This window comes from Gorilla gorilla, chromosome 9 (genome assembly GCF_029281585.2).
Source record: "Gorilla gorilla gorilla isolate KB3781 chromosome 9, NHGRI_mGorGor1-v2.1_pri, whole genome shotgun sequence".
NCBI classification, from domain to species: Eukaryota; Metazoa; Chordata; class Mammalia; order Primates; family Hominidae; genus Gorilla; species Gorilla gorilla.
The window spans coordinates 13,213,424-13,230,798 of record NC_073233.2 but is presented as its reverse complement, the minus strand read 5'-3'; the positions used below and the strand labels follow the sequence as shown (position 1 = coordinate 13,230,798).

Sequence of the window (17,375 nt, the reverse complement as noted above, 5' to 3'; positions counted from 1 at the left end):
TCACACCAGTTATAATGGTGATTATTAAAAAGTCAGGAAACGACAGATGCTGTTGAGACTGTGGAGAAATAGGAATGCTTTTACACTGTTGGTGGGAGTGTAAATTCACTCTTTCAACCATTGTGTTCAACCATTGTGGAAGACAGTGTGGCAATTCCTCAAAGATCTAGAACCAGAAATACCATTTGACCCAGAAATACCATTACTAGGTATATACTCAAAGGATTATAAATCATTCTACTATAAAGACACATGCCCACGTACATTTATTGCAGCACTGTTCACAATAGCAAAGACTTGGAACCAACCCAAATGCCCATCAGTGATAGACTGGATTAAGAAAATGTGGCACATATACACCATAGAATACTTTGCAGCCATAAAAAAGGATGAGTTCATGTCCTTTGCAGGGACATGGATGAAGCTGGAAACCATCATTCCCAGCAAACTGTCACAGGAACAAAAAACCAAACACCGCCTGTTCTCACTCATAAGTCGGAGTTGAACAATGAGAACACATGGACACAGAGAGGGGAACATCACCCACCGGGGCCTGTCGGGGGATGGGGGTCTAGGGGAAGGATAGCATTAGGAGAAATACCTAATGTAGATGACTGGTTGATGGCCATAGCAAACCACCATGGCACATGTATACCTATGTAACAAACCTGCACGTTCTGTACATGTATCCCAGAACTTAATGTATATATATATGTGTGTGTGTATGTGTGTGTGTGTGTGTATATAGATGTAGTGGGATATTGAAATCTACTACTATTGTTGTGTTGTTTTCTATTTCTCTCTTATAATTTTCATATCTTCCTGGTAAATTGACTCTTTTATCATTAAATAATGTTGTTTCTGGTAAAAAAAAAAATTTGGATACTAAGTAAATTTTTAAATATATTTACTTATATTACTACTATTTTTATGGTCTCCATTTCTTTAAATACCAGATTTTCCTATGGTATCTTTTTTTTTTTTTTTTTTTTTTTTTTTGAGAGAGAGAATCTCCCTCTGTTGCCCAGGCTGGAGTGCAATGGTGTGATCTTGTCTCACTGCAACCTCTGCCTTTCAGGTTCAAGCAATTCTTCTGCCTCAGCCTCCGGAGTAGCTGGGATTACAAGCGTATGCCACCATGCCCAGCTAATTTTTGTATTTTTAGTAGAGATGGGGTTTCACCATGTTGGACAGGCTGGTCTTGAACTCCTGACCTCAAATGATCCGCCTGCCTTAGCCTCCCAAAGTGCTGGGATTTACAGGCGCGAGCCACCGCACCTGGCCTGTGTATCATTTTTCTTTCTGCCAACAGGACATTCTTTAGTATTTCTCATGGTGTGGGTTCTGCTGGTGATAAATCTTTGAGGTATTGTATGCCTGAAGACATCTTTATTTGCCTTTCTTTCTGAAAGATATTTTTCCAAGTGTAGAATTTCAGGTTGAAAAATTGTTATTCTTTTGAATACCATAAAAGTCTTGCTTCATTTTGACTTACCTGTATTGTTTTTGATGAGAAATTTGATGTTATTCTTATCTTTATACCTCTATACATAGAATGCCTCGCCTCCCTCCCACTGGCCACTTTTGACATTTTCTCTTTATCATTGTTTTTTGAGCAATTTGATAATTACATGCCTTTAGTTGTGTGTCTTCATTTTTTTGTGCTTAGCATTTACTGAGTTTCTTGATCTGTGGTTTATAGTTTTAATTAAGTTTGGAAAATTTTCAGCCATTATTTCTTCAATTTTTTTTCTGTCCTCTCCTCTGCCTTGGTGACAACAACTACCTTCATGTTACACAGTGTGAAGCTGTCCCATAGTTCACTGATTTTCTTCTCATATTTTGTATCCATTTTTCTGTTTTATTTTGCATTTTCTATGGCTATTCATCAAACTCACTAATCTTTCATCTGTAATATTTAACCTGCTGTGAATCCCATTCAGCATATTTTTTATCTCAGATATTTTAGTTTTCATCTCTAGAAGTTTAATTTGTCTTTTATTTATAGCTTTCATGTCTCTACTTAACTTTTTAAACATATGCAATAACATTATAACTTTTAATATTTTTCTCTGTTAATTGTAACATTTGAGTCAGTTCTGGGTTGATTTATACTGATTTTTCTCCTCATTATATAAGTCGTTATTTCCTTGCCTCTTTACATAACTCATAATATTTTATTGAATGCCAGACTTGGTGAATTGTACTCCGGTGGGTTCTGGGTATTTTTTGTATTCCTATAAATCTTCTTGAGCTCTGTTTTAGAATTCAGTTAATTCACTTGGAGATAATTTTGTCCTTTTGTGTTTTGCTGTATGAATTGTTAGGTGGGCCTGAAGCAGTGCTCAGTATAGGGACAAGTATTCCCCATTACTGAAACTAGACCTTCCTGTATCCTCTACCCACTATTCCATGAATTACGAGTTTTTCCAGCCTGAATGTTGGGCACAGGAACTACTACGGACGCTGTGTTCATGCCAAGCACCTCTGATGCTTCCTTTGATTCTTTCTGATGGCTATTTCCCCAGCCTTGGACAGTTTCTTCAGATGTATATGCTTGACTCTATTGAACAGGCAAAATGGAACCCTTTTAGATCTTTGGGGTTCTCTTTCTCTGCAGATCTCTCTTCTCTGTTATACATTCATAAGGTTTACCTCATTTGTTTCCAGTCTCTCAGCAACTACTTTCCTTTGTTGCTTGATGCCTGTGTCTTGAAGGATCATTGTTTCATGTATTTTATGTGTTTCTTATTTTATTGTTTTAGGTGAGGGGTAAATCCAATTCCTGTTATTCAATTTTGGCTAAAAGTAGAAGTCCTTGAGAGTAGTTTTGAATGACAGTTTTGTTCAATACAAAAATTTATACAGCCAGTATTTTCTTTCAGCAGTTTAAAAGTATTATCCCACTGTCTTCTGTCTTCCACTGATTTTGTGATTGTATAGATGCTTTTTACATATTCTCTGTATCTTTCTCAGCATTTTGATGTGATTATTTATTGGTTTGTTTTAGCTATCCGATTGGTGTTCACTGAGCTAGTATTTTTTTCAGATATTGCATCTCTTTTACTTTATTTCTTTCTCCTGGAAATCTGACTATCCATGATTTAGACCTTTTTGCTTAGTTGAACTTTTATGCTCATTTCTTTATTTTCCCTCCTTTTTGTTCTGTGCTTCTGTCTCCATACTTTCTACTGAAGAAGACTACAGTTTATAAATTATCTTTTCTGCTTTGTGTACTTTGCTATTGAGCCTACCTAGTGAATTTTCAGTTCAGTTTATTTTTTAGTTTTATGTCTGTTTTTCTTTTTATGAATTGTAGTTATCTCATGAAAAAATCTTTTTCTCTCTTTTCTTAAAATATTAGTAATAGTTATTTTGAACTTAGAACTCTAATATCTAAATCACCTTTAAATCTTTTATGAATAATGGCAATATATCTAAACATAGACAAATAAATAGTCCATAAAAGATTGGCAAACAAATGTCACAGATGTCACAAATATTTATGGGTAAATCGCCCATTTTTTCTCTCGGTTTTCGGTCATTTTTGACCCTTTTTCATTAGCATGTTTTATAATTTTTTCATTAAATAGTCCACCTGTAGAGGCTCTGGATGATTTTTTTCTTTCTAAGAGGATGCAGTTTTCTTTTGACAGGGTAAAAACATAAGCAGATCAATTCAATCCTATTGATGGTTGGTTTTAGGCTTTTTTAGGCTTTTTCTATCTAGTTTTGCATTTGTTCCTAAATTATTACCTTTGTGGGATCTCAGCTGAAAGCACAGAGTGATCTACCTCACAAGACTTAAACCCTACCCTCTATCTCCCAGCACCAATTGGTTAGTAAATGCTCAGCTCATATATATATATATTTTTAGCCTTTCATATGCTGCTTTCTTTTGAGTTTCCTTGAGTCTTTTCTTGTGCATACACCATTTAGGAGTGACAAACAACTTATAAATATATTGCATGCAAATTTTTGGACTTGTTTATCTGTGGTACCCTCATCTTTGTGATTTGATTTTCAATGTTAATATGTTTGGCAACCCCGAATTCTAATTTCTGCCCTCTTATTTCAGTGACTGCTACTTTATGCTAACACTCTCTTTTCCTCTTAGAGAAAAGACAAACGCCCTTGGGGAAAACACTTGGGTGAATGTGGCACTTACCTTATTGTTCTTCCCTCCTCTTACCTTTTCTCTTCAAGTCCTGTATTTGCTGCTCTCTTGTATCTCTAAGCACTTGTTTTGTGTGTTTTGTCAATCTTTTATAGTTGTGTAGTTGTTTTGGGGAGAATTATTTAAATGCAAGCTACTTCTCTGTGTCCAAAAGAGAAGTGCTGACATTAAGTGTGTCTTTAAAGTTATCCAGGTGATTCTGATCCACAGTTCAAAATCATTGTACTATATCAATGTAATTGAGAGGCCAGGGGATTTTAAGTGAGGCTGGAAAGGTGGATAGAGACTAGCACAAGTTGGGAATGTAGAATTAGTAAAGGTTTTGCATTTTACTTTAATAGTGATGGGAATGGGAAGCTGTGAAAAGTTTTCAAGCAAGGGAATGACACAATCTTATTTACATATTGAAAAGACTACTCAGGATCCTCCATGGATAGTGGATTATAGGGAAGCAAGATAGAAATAGGAAGATATGTTAGGAAGTACTGCAGTAGTCAAGGTAAAGAACGATTGTGTCTTGGTCTAGGATAATAGCAGCATAGATCAAAGAAAATTGGATATAGCATATATTTTGGAAACCATTTGTCAGGTTTGCTGATAGGTTGAATATGAGGGATGAAAGGTAGTGAGTAAATAAGAATGGCTATTAAGGTTTTGGCTTGAGTCACTGAATAAATGGTGATAATATTTGCTGGTGAGTAGAAGAGGGGAATAAAAAAGCAAGTTTTATGGAAGTGTTTTGGATGAATTAAGTTTGAGCTGCCTACTTGACATAAATGCAGAGGGATGAAGAATACAATTGGATATTGGATTTGAGCTCAGTGGAGATATCACATTTGAAGATAAAATTTTGGGGATCAGTACTCTGTACATAGTATATAAAGGCATGAAACCGTATAAAATCTTTTAGATGGTCTCTAACATGGGAATAATAATAACAATAGTTATTTCAAAGGGCTGTTTTAAAGATAAAAGTACAATTTTATAAACGTAACTTATAAACTATAGAAATGTATATTTTTTGTTATGTTTTCTAATCCAACCCTATTATGTAATTTACATAGAAATGATTAACTGCAGGCAGGGAGTAGATAGAAAAGTTATGTATTTTACACATTTTCTTGGGTAATACAGACACCCTTCAGATGGACAGATATAAAGTTTTTATCATTTTTAATTCCCACATTTAATCATAAATATAGAATTGTTTTAAATATTGGAAACCTAAAATATTGATAAGTCAGCATTTCTCTGCAGGGATTATATATGGATATCTGTGAGGGATCCTGGATAGTTGAATGTTTGGACTTATTTAGCACTTCCAATTTATTTCATGGGAAATCAAATGTATATTAATTGCATTTTTCCCATGCTCAAGTCACTGTGCTAGGCCATGTAGGAGATATAAGTATGTTATAAACCCCGTCCTTACAAGAAAACAGTATAATCAAGGAGCAAAGAAGTAGGACAGAATAAAAATAGATCATATGTTTGTGTGCATGTGTTTTCAGAGAAGAAAATACTGTTAGGTTGGAAGCAATTGAGCCCACGCCATGAAAGAGGTAATATCTGAAATACATCTTGAAGGATGGTCAATTTATGAATATATCACAATATTTTGAATGAGCAGAATAGTAATAAAATTTTTAAATAGGCAACAAAAAGTTTTAGGAAGAAGTAAACTTAACTCTTGTTTGTAAACAGTATTTCTAAATTATGATCCAGAAAAAGAATCATACAGTCCTTGTAGAATTTATTGAAGATTATGTGTAATGTAGTATTGTGGCAGAAAGTAACTGACAACGTGCTGATTAGGTGAGGACTTTTTATTGGACTTTCTGGTATGAAGGATGAGCCTCATTTGATTATCAAATTTCTGATTTTGTTGACTAGGTAATGCTAGTGACAGTCTTTGAAATAGGAATTCAGTTCAAGAAGCAGGATTTGATAAAGAAAATGAGTTAAGTTTTTGACATGAGTTAAAAGATACCTTTGAGGTGCCTCTTGGAAATCAATGTGGATATGTCTTATGGACACTTGCAAATATCTGACTCTCAAGCTTAGAGTGATGAGGTTTCTCTTTCTCCTTCTCTCACCTTGTTCATGTGTGTATGGTATGGGTATATGACTTTGTACAAACTCATCAAATTGTATACATTAAACATATGCAGTTTCTGTATATTACTTATACTTCAATATAGCTATTTTTTAAAAAAACAACAGAGTGAAAAAAAGCACGAAGGTTATTATTGGAACTTCGGGGAACATAGTGTTTCCAATGGTTAAGCGTTTGTGAGAAAACTCCTTGAAGATTGAGAACGAGTGTTCAGAGATGCAGAAAGAAAACCAGAACAGAATGGTATTTGGGAAATAACAGGTATAGAAATTTTCAAAAGAAATACATGAGCAATGTAAGAGTTGTAATAGAGTAGCAAAATTAAGATTAAACACTGGACATGTTAATATAGAGGCCATTAATGATTTTGAAAGATCTATTGCAATGAAGTGACAGGGGAAGAAACTAGATTTCAGTGAATAAATAGTAAATTTAATGAAAATAAAATAGAAATTATAAACTTTTTTTTCCCAAGAAGTTGTCTGATGCTAATGGATGTGGGTTTTCTTTTAGGGGTGATAAAATTGTAAACTTAGATTGTGGTGATGGTTGCACAACATTGTGAATATGCTAAAAAAATTGAATTATAAACTTTAAATGGGTGAGTTTTATAATATGTAAGTTATTTCAATAAAGATGGTACAAAAGTAGTCCAAGAGTAAATGAGAAAGATAAGAGAAACGTGATCAAGATTGTAATTCGTTTTTGTTTTAAGGATCAGGGCATGTTTACAGCTTGAGACAAAAGAGGGGAAGAGATTGAAGTTACAGATGAAACAGATGAGATACTCCAAGAAGCATGGTTCATAGACAAGAGGCTATGCAATCAAGTATTTCTCAGATTAAGAGAAATAGGCATGGATGTGGGCATAGATGGAAACATTTTTAGATGTAAGGGCATAAGTAAAAGTCATTTAAATCTGATCACCCCAATTTTCTTAATGAAATAGAAGTTGTTTTCTTGAATAAAAGAAGGAGGAGTGGTACAGGGAAAAGTAGCAAAAACTTGGATATTAGCTGAGAAGAATAAAGTATGACCAAGTGCATTAATGTCGTATTGCTGCTGTAACAAATTACCACAAACCTAGTAGATTAAAACAACATAGATTTGTTATCTGAGAATTCTAGAGTTCAAAAGACCAAAATCAGTTTCACCGTGCTAAAATTAAGGTGTCAGCTAGACCTACATTATTTTCTGAAGGCTCTAGGGGAAAATTTTGTCCCCTTGACTTTTTCAGCTTCCACAGGCTGCCTACATTCCTGGATCATGGCCCTGTCTTCTAATTTCAAAATCAGTGGCATATCACCTTCTGTCTTCTCTAACCTCTGCCCATGCTTACATCTTTCTGTCCCTCCTTCTGATCATCTTGCCTCGCTCTTAGAAGGATGCTTGTGATGAGATTGGGTCCATCCAGATAGCACAAGATAATCTCCCTATATAAGAATCCTTAAGTCAATCACATCTGCAGCCCTTTTACCATGGAAGGTACCACCTTCACAGGTTCCAGAGACTAGAATATAGATATCTTCAGGGGGGGCCACTATTTACCTCGCCCACCAAGGTCAAGAAGAAGGAATGTGAACAAGTGATTAAAATTTGGCTGAAATTGGAGACTACCAATATTTAATGGTGACAGTCTGTTTAATTGTGTGATTGCCATCATGCAAATAGAACCCCATGATCTGCCTTTTCTTTTGAAAATTCTTATGGTCATTTTACAGAATGAGCTATCTTTCTGAAGCCCTTGTGTCACGAGAGCTGAAGGACACTTTGTGCAGGAAAGGAAACTGGTCCTGGTACTTCTATGGCACACAGAGATAGGGTTGTTTATAGAGTTGGTGAGGTGGACATGCCTGTGTAGTAAAATAATTTTGCCCTGTAATTATCAATGAATTGCCAGGAGTAAGTTTACACACAGTTATGTTGCCCATACACAGCGTTGCTGTTTGCTGAGTCCAGAGTTGGACTGTGTTCACTAGATAAAATCATAAAGAGAGGCTACTGTGTGGTTGAAAGATACACAAGCTTGAAAAAGACAATTGATTCCATCCAATCACAATAATATTACAGAAAAAAATCTCGTAAGCAAAGAATCTTTGGGTTCTTTATACTAGTTCCCCATAATTTCTCCACTTATACTTGACTGGGAGTTCTTTATACCTTTGCTATCAAGCAGTTCTCATACACCAGGTGAATAATGTGAGATTTAGACAGTTGTCGTTGTGGAGTAGCCTTTCTCCAGATAAGGCACAGACTGACTGGTAGCAGACACAGAACTCTTCAGTTGCTAGTCCTCTAAACATGTATACTTTATAAACCACTGGAGGATTGAAGTATCTTTTTATTATCTGTTTTATCACTAGAATGTAAATTCTATGGGGTAAGAAATTTATCTGTTTTATTCACCAAGGTGTCTTCAGGGCCTAAACGGAGTCTGAAACATGCTGAGTGCTGAATAAAAATTTGTTAGAATTTTGAGTTCAAACTCAAATTTGTTGAAAAACATGAGTAAAAGAATAAAACAAAACTCTACAATTTATTAGCATTATTATTTTTATTTTAATTACTTTGTAAACAAAGACAGCCTAGAAATATGCAGGTAGGTTTTAGACAAATGGAAGAAATTAAAGCAGAAAATTATAAAATGAAATGGATGTGGGAGTTCAAGAAAGATTAAAACAAATTTTAAAACATGGTGGATTATAGTTATCGATCTTCTGAGGATCCTAATTTATATAAACTAGCAGCATCTCCAGAGACATTGGTACCACCATCCCATAGATACTATGGGATACTATAATGCTTTCTTTCATTACTCATGTTCTTTCTTTTATACATATATATATATATTTTATTATACTTCAAGTTCTAGGGTACATGTGCACAACGTGCAGGTTTGTTACATATGTATACATGTGCCTAGTTGGTGTGCTGCACCCATTAACTCGTCATTTACATTAGGTATATCTCCTAATGCTATCCCTCTCCCCTCCCCCCACCCCACAACAGGCCCCAGTGTGTGATGTTCCCCTTCCTGTGTCCATGTGTTCTCGTTGTTCCATTCCCACGTCTGAGTGAGAACAAGCGGTGTTTGGTTTTTTGTCCTTGTGATAGTTTGCTGAGAATGATGGTTTCCAGCTTCATCCATGTCCCTACAAAGGACATGAACTCATCATTTTTTATGGCTGCATAGTATTCCATGGTGTATATGTGCCACATTTTCTTAATCCAGTCTATCATTGTTGGACATTTGGGTTGGTTCCAAGTCTTGCTATTGTGAATAGTGCTGCAATAAATGTACGTGTGCATGTGTCTTTATAGCAGCATGATCTATAATCCTTTGGTATTATTATAATCCTTTGGGTATATACCCAGTAATGGGATGGCTGGGTCAAATGGTATTTCTGGTTCTAGATCCCTGAGGAATTGCCACACTGACTTCCACAATGGTTGAACTAGTTTCCAGTCCCACCAACAGTGTAAAAGTGTTCCTGTTTCTCCACATCCTCTCCAGCACCTGTTGTTTCCTGACTTTTTAATGATCACCATTCTAACTGGTGTGAGATGGTATCTCATTGTGGTTTTGATTTGCATTTCTCTGATGGCCAGTGATGATGAGCATTTTTTCATGTGTCTGTTGGCTGCATAAATGTCTTCTTTTGAGAAGTGTCTGTTCATATCCTTCACCCACTTTTTGATGGGATTGTTTGTTTTTTTCTTGTAAATTTTTTTGAGTTCTTTGTGGATTCTGGATATTAGCCCTTTGTCAGATGAGTAGGTTGCAAAAATTTTCTCCCATTCTGTAGGTTGACTGTTCACTCTGATAGTAGTTTCTTTAGCTGTGCAGAAGCTCTTTAGTTTAATTAGATCCCATTTGTCAATTTTGTCTTTTGCTGCCATTGCTTTTGGTGTTTTAGACATGAAGTCCTTGCCCATGCCTATGTCCTGAATGGTATTGCCTAGGTTTTCTTCTAGGGTTTTTATGGTTTTAGGTCTAACATGTAAGTCTTTAATCCATCTTGAATTAATTTTTGTGTAAGGTGTAAGGAAGGGATCCAGTTTCAGCTTTCTACATATGGCTAGCCAGATTTCCCAGCACCATTTATTAAATAGGGAATCCTTTCCCTATTTCTTGTTTTTGTCAGGTTTGTGAAAGATCATATGGTTGTAGATGTGTGGTATTATTTATGAGGGCTCTGTTCTGTTTCATTGGTCTATATGTCTGTTTTTGTACCAGTACCATGCTGTTTTGGTTACTGTAGCCTTGTAGTATAGTTTGAAGTCAGGTAGCACATTACTCATGTTCTTTCTTTCAGAAATAGGTCTTAGTAGAAAGTAAAAAATTTCAGTAGGCATACTGTATCACCTGGAAAGAGTAGAAACACAAAACCCACTTGAGGAATTCATTTTTCTATTTTTTGTGTGTGTACTTACATTTTACCCCTTCAGTTTCCATCTAAGCCAATCATAGTTTCTGAGAGCCCAGGATCCTGTGGATAACCCGCTTCAGTGCAGCCTTCACTTCTTTATTCCTTAAGCTGTAGATGATGGGGTTCAACATGGGAGTCACCACTGTGTAAGAGAGTGACAGCAGCTTCTTGCTCTCAGGAGAGGCACTGGATCGGGGTCTGAAATACGTGAGGATGGCAGTGCTATAGAAGAGAGAGACAACCAAGAGGTGGGCGGAACAGGTGGAGAATGCCTTATGTTTCCCCTCAGCTGACGGCATCCTGAAGATAGTGGAGAGGATGCGGACATAGGATCCCAGGATCAGCAAGAAAGGAAAGAGAATGAATAGGACAGTGGCTGTCAGAGCCTCCAGTTCAAACACAGAGGTGTCAGCACAGACCAGTGCAATAAGAGGAGGGCTGTCACAGAAGAAGTGGTTCACCCTGTTGGGGCCACAAAAAGGGAAACTGAAAATCCATGTGGTTTGCACAGTGGCCACTGGAAACCCTGAGAACCAAGAGACAGCTGCCAGCTGGGCACAGGATATGTGGCCCATGATGACTGGGTAGTGCAAGGGGTCACAGATGGCCACGTAGCGGTCATATGCCATGGTGGCCAGGAGGCAGCACTCAGCAGCCCCAAAAAAGAAGAAGAAATACATCTGAGTGGCACATCCAAGGAAGGAGATGGTTGTGTCTTGAATGATCAGGGTCCCCAGCATCTTGGGCACAGTGACCAAGTTGAAACCTATCTCCAGGAAGGATAAGTTTCTGAGGAAGAAGTACATAGGACTTTGTAGTGCAGAGTCAGCTATAGTGACCAGGATGATGAGGACATTGCCCATTAAAGTAACCAGGTAAATGGTCAGGAAAAGGAGAAACAGTAGAGCCTGAAGCTCAGTGGACAGGGCTGAGAAGCTCACGAGAACAAATTCACTGACAATTGTCCAGTTTTCCCACATCATTCTTCTGCCCAGGACTTCACTGGGCATTCAAAATCTAGGAAGATAGAAGAAATCTCATATGTTATTTATACCTTTATTATATTCTTATAAAGGGGACCTCCTGTGGCCTCATTCTACTTTCCTTGTTAGAGTTGTTGAGGATCAAACATCTATACTCTCCAAAATATAATAAAACAAATTTGACCATTAGATTCACAATTTTTGGGGAAAGAATTCTACTTTTCCAGACTTAATTAACATACTATATATATCTATACATGTCCTGATTTTTCTGTTCTCTGTAGAGAATGGGCAAAATCACAGCTTTACGTTCATGCTCCTACCTTATCTCTCTTCAATAATGGTGCTAAGAAAGGCAGGCCAAGCATTTATGAAGAGAGAGGTCTTGACACATAATGAAAAGTGGTGAGGTCAGGCAGGTATATTTTTTGCAAAACAAAAATGTAGGAAGGAGAAAATCAAAGAAACTGATTCAGCAATTACTAGATGATTCCTGAGGAGGAGATCCAAATGTGTCTCAATCTCAAGAAGCCCATACTCAGGAAGGTTTCACTATATTGTGAGAATCTCAATTTCTACACTCTGAAAATTGCAGTGTAAACAAGAAGACACACAACATAGTCAGTGTGGCTTATCTTGATCCCAGGGATGAGTATTTTCCAAGTAGTTGTATGTGTCAAGATAGCATCAGAACCGTGGACAGAATCTAGATGGGTTAAGCATGAACTTTTTCATCAGCTCTCTTGGTTGACTTGTGTCTTGACTCTCAAGAAACTTGAAGCTCACATTTTACATGTTAATAAAATACAACTTAAATATGCAAGTGTGACTAATATGAAATCCCATGAAAAGGAAACAAAAGATTTCATCATTGCATTCATAATGAAGCTTCAAAATTGGGACCCTGAAATTCTTTGTGATGACTATAAACATATGGAGGAATAAAATCTGAAGCACTTAGCATGTTGTCTGCTATACTGTACATGTTCCATGAATGTTAACCATTATAATTATTGATATAATGCTAGACCTATTTTCTAAATCTTCTTATCCAGCTCATTGCCAAAACTCACTATAGCCCCTGCTATTCAATCTCTAAAATAAAATAATTAATTCAGTAAATATTGATTATCAGAAGATAATTCTGTATGCTATGCTCTGTTTTAGATACTGAAGATAATACATTAGTAAATAAAACAAGCAAAAATCTCTGCCCTCATAAAACTCATCATAGGGAAGACAGGTTATAAACAAATTCTGTTAAGCCAGGCACGGAGGCTCACGCCTGTAATCACAGCTCTTTGGGAGGTGGAGGCTGGCTGATCACCTGAGATCAGGAGTTCAAAACCAGCCTGACCAACATAGAGAAACCCTGTCTCTACTAAAAATACAAAATTAGCTCGGCGTGGTGGTGCATGCCTGTAATCCCAGCTACTCAGGAGGCTGAGGCAGGAGAATCGCTGGAACACGGGAGGCGGAAGTTGCGGTGAGCCGAGATCACACCATTGCACTCCAGCATGGGCAACAAGAGCGAAATTCCACCTCAAAAATAAATAAATTAATTAATTATGTTAGTAGAAAGTATGGTATATAAGAGCAATGGAGAAGAATAAAGTAGTAGAGAAGGAGACAAACAAATATTTATAACTCATTTTATGAGGCCAGCATCATTCTGATACCAAAGCCTGGCAGAGACACAACCAAAAAAGAGAATTTTAGACCAATATGTATGCACCCACTACAGGAGCACCCAGATTCGTAAAGCAAGTCCTGAGTGACCTACAAAGAGACTTAGACTCCCACACATTAATAATGGGAGACTTTAACACCCCACTGTCAACATTAGACAGATCAACAAGACAGAAAGTCAACAAGGATACCAAGGAATTGAACACAGCTCTGCACCAAGCGGACCTAATAGACATCTACAGAACTCTCCACCCCAAATCAACAGAATATACATTTTTTTCAGCACTACACCACACCTATTCCAAAATTGACCACATACTTGGAAGTAAAGCTCTCCTCAGCAAATGTAAAAGAACAGAAATTATAACAAACTGTCTCTCAGACCACAGTGCAATCAAACTAGAACTCAGGATTAAGAAACTCACTCAAAACCACTCAACTACATGGAAACTGAACAACCTGCTCCTGAATGACTACTGGGTACGTAACGAAATGAAGGCAGAAATAAATATGTTCTTTGAAACCAACGAGAACAAAGACACAACATACCAAAATCTCTGGGACACATTCAAAGCAGTGTGTAGAGGGAAATTTATAGCACTAAATGCCCACAAGAGAAAGCAGGAAAGATCCAAAATTGACACCCTAACATCACAATTAAAAGAACTAGAAAAGCAAGAGCAAACACATTCAGAAGCTAGCAGAAGGCAAGAAATAACTAAAATCAGAGCAGAACTGAAGGAAATAGAGACACAAAAAACCCTTCAAAAAATTAATGAATCCAGGAGCTGGTTTTGTGAAAAGATCAACAAAATTGATAGACCGCTAGCAAGACTAATAAAGAAAAAAAGAGAGAAGAATCAAATAGACACAATAAAAAATGATAAAGGGGATATCACCACCGATCCCACAGAAATACAAACTACCATCAGAGAATACTACAAACACCTCTACACAAATAAACTAGAAAATCTAGAAGAAATGGATAAATTCCTTGACACATACATTCTCCCAAGACTAAACCAGGAAGAAGTTGAATCTCTGAATAGACCAATAACAGGATCTGAAATTGTGGCAATAATCAATAGCTTACCAACCAAAAAGAGTCCAGGACCAGATGGATTCACAGCCGAATTCTACCAGAGGTACAAGGAGGAGCTGGTACCATTCCTTCTGAAACTATTCCAATCAATAGAAAAAGAGGGAATCCTGCCTAACTCATTTTATGAGGCCAGCATCATTCTGATACCAAAGCCAGGCAGAGACACAACAAAAAAAGAGAATTTTAGACCAATATCCTTGATGAACATTGATGCAAAAATCCTCAATAAAATACTGGCAAACCCAATCCAGCAGCACATCAAAAAGCTTATCCACCATGATCAAGTGGGTTTCATCCCTGGGATGCAAGGCTGGTTCAATATATGCAAATCAATAAATGTAATCCAGCATATAAACAGAGCCAAAGACAAAAACCACATGATTATCTCAATAGATGCAGAAAAGGCCTTTGACAAAATTCAACAACCCTTCATGCTAAAAACTCTCAATAAATTAGGTATTGATGGGACGTATTTCAAAATAATAAGAGCTATCTATGACAAACCCACAGCCAATATCATACTGAATGGGCAAAAACTGGAGGCATTCCCTTTGAAAACTGGCACAAGACAGGGATGCCCTCTCTCACCACTCCTATTCAACATAGTGTTGGAAGTTCTGGCCAGGGCAATGAGGCAGGAGAAGGAAATAAAGGGTATTCAATTAGGAAAAGAGGAAGTCAAATTGTCCCTGTTTGCAGATGACATGATTGTATGTCTAGAAAACCCCATTGTCTCAGCCCAAAATCTCCTTAAGCTGATAAGCAACTTCAGCAAAGTCTCAGGATACAAAATCAATGTGCAAAAATCACAAGCATTCCTATACACCAACAACAGACAAACAGAGAGCCAAATCATGAGTGAACTCCCATTCACAATTGCTTCAAAGAGAATAAAATACCTAGGAATCCAACTTACAAGGGATGTGAAGGACCTCTTCAAGGAGAACTACAAGCCACTGCTCAAGGAAATAAAACAGGATACAAACAAATGGAAGAACATTCCATGCTCATGGGTAGGAAGAATCAATATCGTGAAAATGACCATACTGCCCAAGGTAATTTACAGATTCAGTGCCATCCCCATCAAGCTACCAATGCCTTTCTTCACAGAATTGGAAAAAACTATTTTAAAGTTCATATGGAACCAGTTGCTGTCTTAACCAGCAACTCTGGTTAAGTCACTTACCTGCTTAATGTCTTTCAGTAACACCATATGGCCCCTGGGATAAAGTAAATCCTTTAACAAGGTCTTTTCCTGTGATCTCTGCTTATTTTTCCGGTTTCAAATCCCCAGTGCAGCTGATTTTTCAGTCACACAAAAATGCTTTGTGTTCCTTACGCACATCATAGTCTCTCAGCACTCCTGTGTTTGTGCATGTGGCACTCTTTTGTTGGAATCCTTTCCCTGAAACTATGTACAACTTTTTCTTTAGGTTTTGGGTTATTCTTATTTGCTTTACTTCAAATTCTTTACCCATACTCTCTTTATTTTTAATTGACGTATAATAGCTGTACATATTTTGGGAGTACATGTGATATTTTGATACATGTGTACAATGTATAATGATCACATCAGGGTAATTGGGATATCCATCACCTCAAGCATCATTTCTTTGCGTTGGGATGGTCATTATGTTAAGTAAATAAGCCAGGCACAGAAAGATAAATATCACATGTTCTTACTCATATGTAGGAGTTTAAAAAAGTATAACTTTCTGCTCATCTTGTAAGAATTGGCTAAAACATCACTTTCTTTTTGAAGTTTCTTGTCCTCCCTTGGCAGAATCAAGAATGTTTTTGTCCTGTCTCATAACACTTTGTGAAAAACTCTCTTAGAGTATTTTTATAATTGTGTACCTGTGTATCTATTTATATTATCTTAATTGTTAACATCATGAGGACAAATCTGTTTGTTCATTGTGTATTTTTTGCACCTAACAAAGTGCTTAACTCCAAGTGCTCAGTATTTAATGCAGCCTAAGGTTTGATTATTTTTATAGTACTTTGATGGCACTGTTGGATCTCTAAATGAGCCTACAAAGTCAGAACTCATATGGGTGTTTTTTTAATAGGTGGTATATTATTGGGTTTTGTCTTCCAATGTATATTTCTTTTGTTTAAATATTTTGCTATGTTCTGAGAAAATATTTTAAAAGCTTTACTCTAATATAATAGCTTTACATCGCTCAGTGTGCTTTGGATATCCACTCCCCTGAAATATTTAATCAAAATGTTTTCTGGGAGAGAGTCAAGACACTGAGGCACATCAATTAAACCATATCCTAAAATTGATTGACACCAATTTTTTAATCTATACTTTCTGCACAAAGCTATCTATTTTTTTCTCTCAGTGACCCTAAATCATTTCAGACACCAGTTGGGTTTTTAAAAAACACAGTTATAAGTACTCTCATCTGTTAATGTGGCAACAGAGAGCTCATGAAAGAATTAGTCAAATATCTTAGTGAAGCACAGCTAAACCATTTTGGCCTTCATTCCTTAATCTGAGATCTAATATCAACTTCCTTGTAAAGTCTTTTTGACCATCCTCATTCCCCAACTGGGTATAATTAATTATTCTCTGGTTGTGTTCATCATAACATTTAAAAGTACCCTTATTATAACAGTGGTTTTATATATTAATTATTTTTACATATATGTTCTCTCCTGCAAATTGTATACTCCTTGGAGACACAAACAAAATCATATCCATCCTTATGTCCATATTACATTGCTTGGTACATATTAAGTAACAATAAACATTTGTTGAATTATGAATTAACATTTATTTTCATAATATTAGTGAATTGGCTTACCATACAAATATTTATCTTAAAAAGTTAATGACGTTCTTTGTCATGAAATCATTAGTGAATCC

At 36.5% G+C, this 17,375-nt stretch overlaps 2 protein-coding genes across 2 annotated transcripts in view; one reads left to right on the top strand and one right to left on the bottom strand.

Moving 5' to 3' along the window:
• The window catches only part of LOC101154372 (olfactory receptor 2AG2), a 165,117-nt gene that overhangs the window by 38,319 nt on the left and 109,423 nt on the right, over positions 1–17,375 (top strand). The gene's annotated exons all lie outside the window — the stretch shown is intronic.
• OR10A4 (olfactory receptor family 10 subfamily A member 4) lies at positions 10,735–11,777 on the bottom strand. Its single transcript, XM_004050623.4, has one exon. It carries the CDS (start codon positions 11,731–11,733, stop codon positions 10,759–10,761), a length of 975 nt encoding a protein of 324 aa, XP_004050671.3. The 5' UTR covers positions 11,734–11,777; the 3' UTR covers positions 10,735–10,758.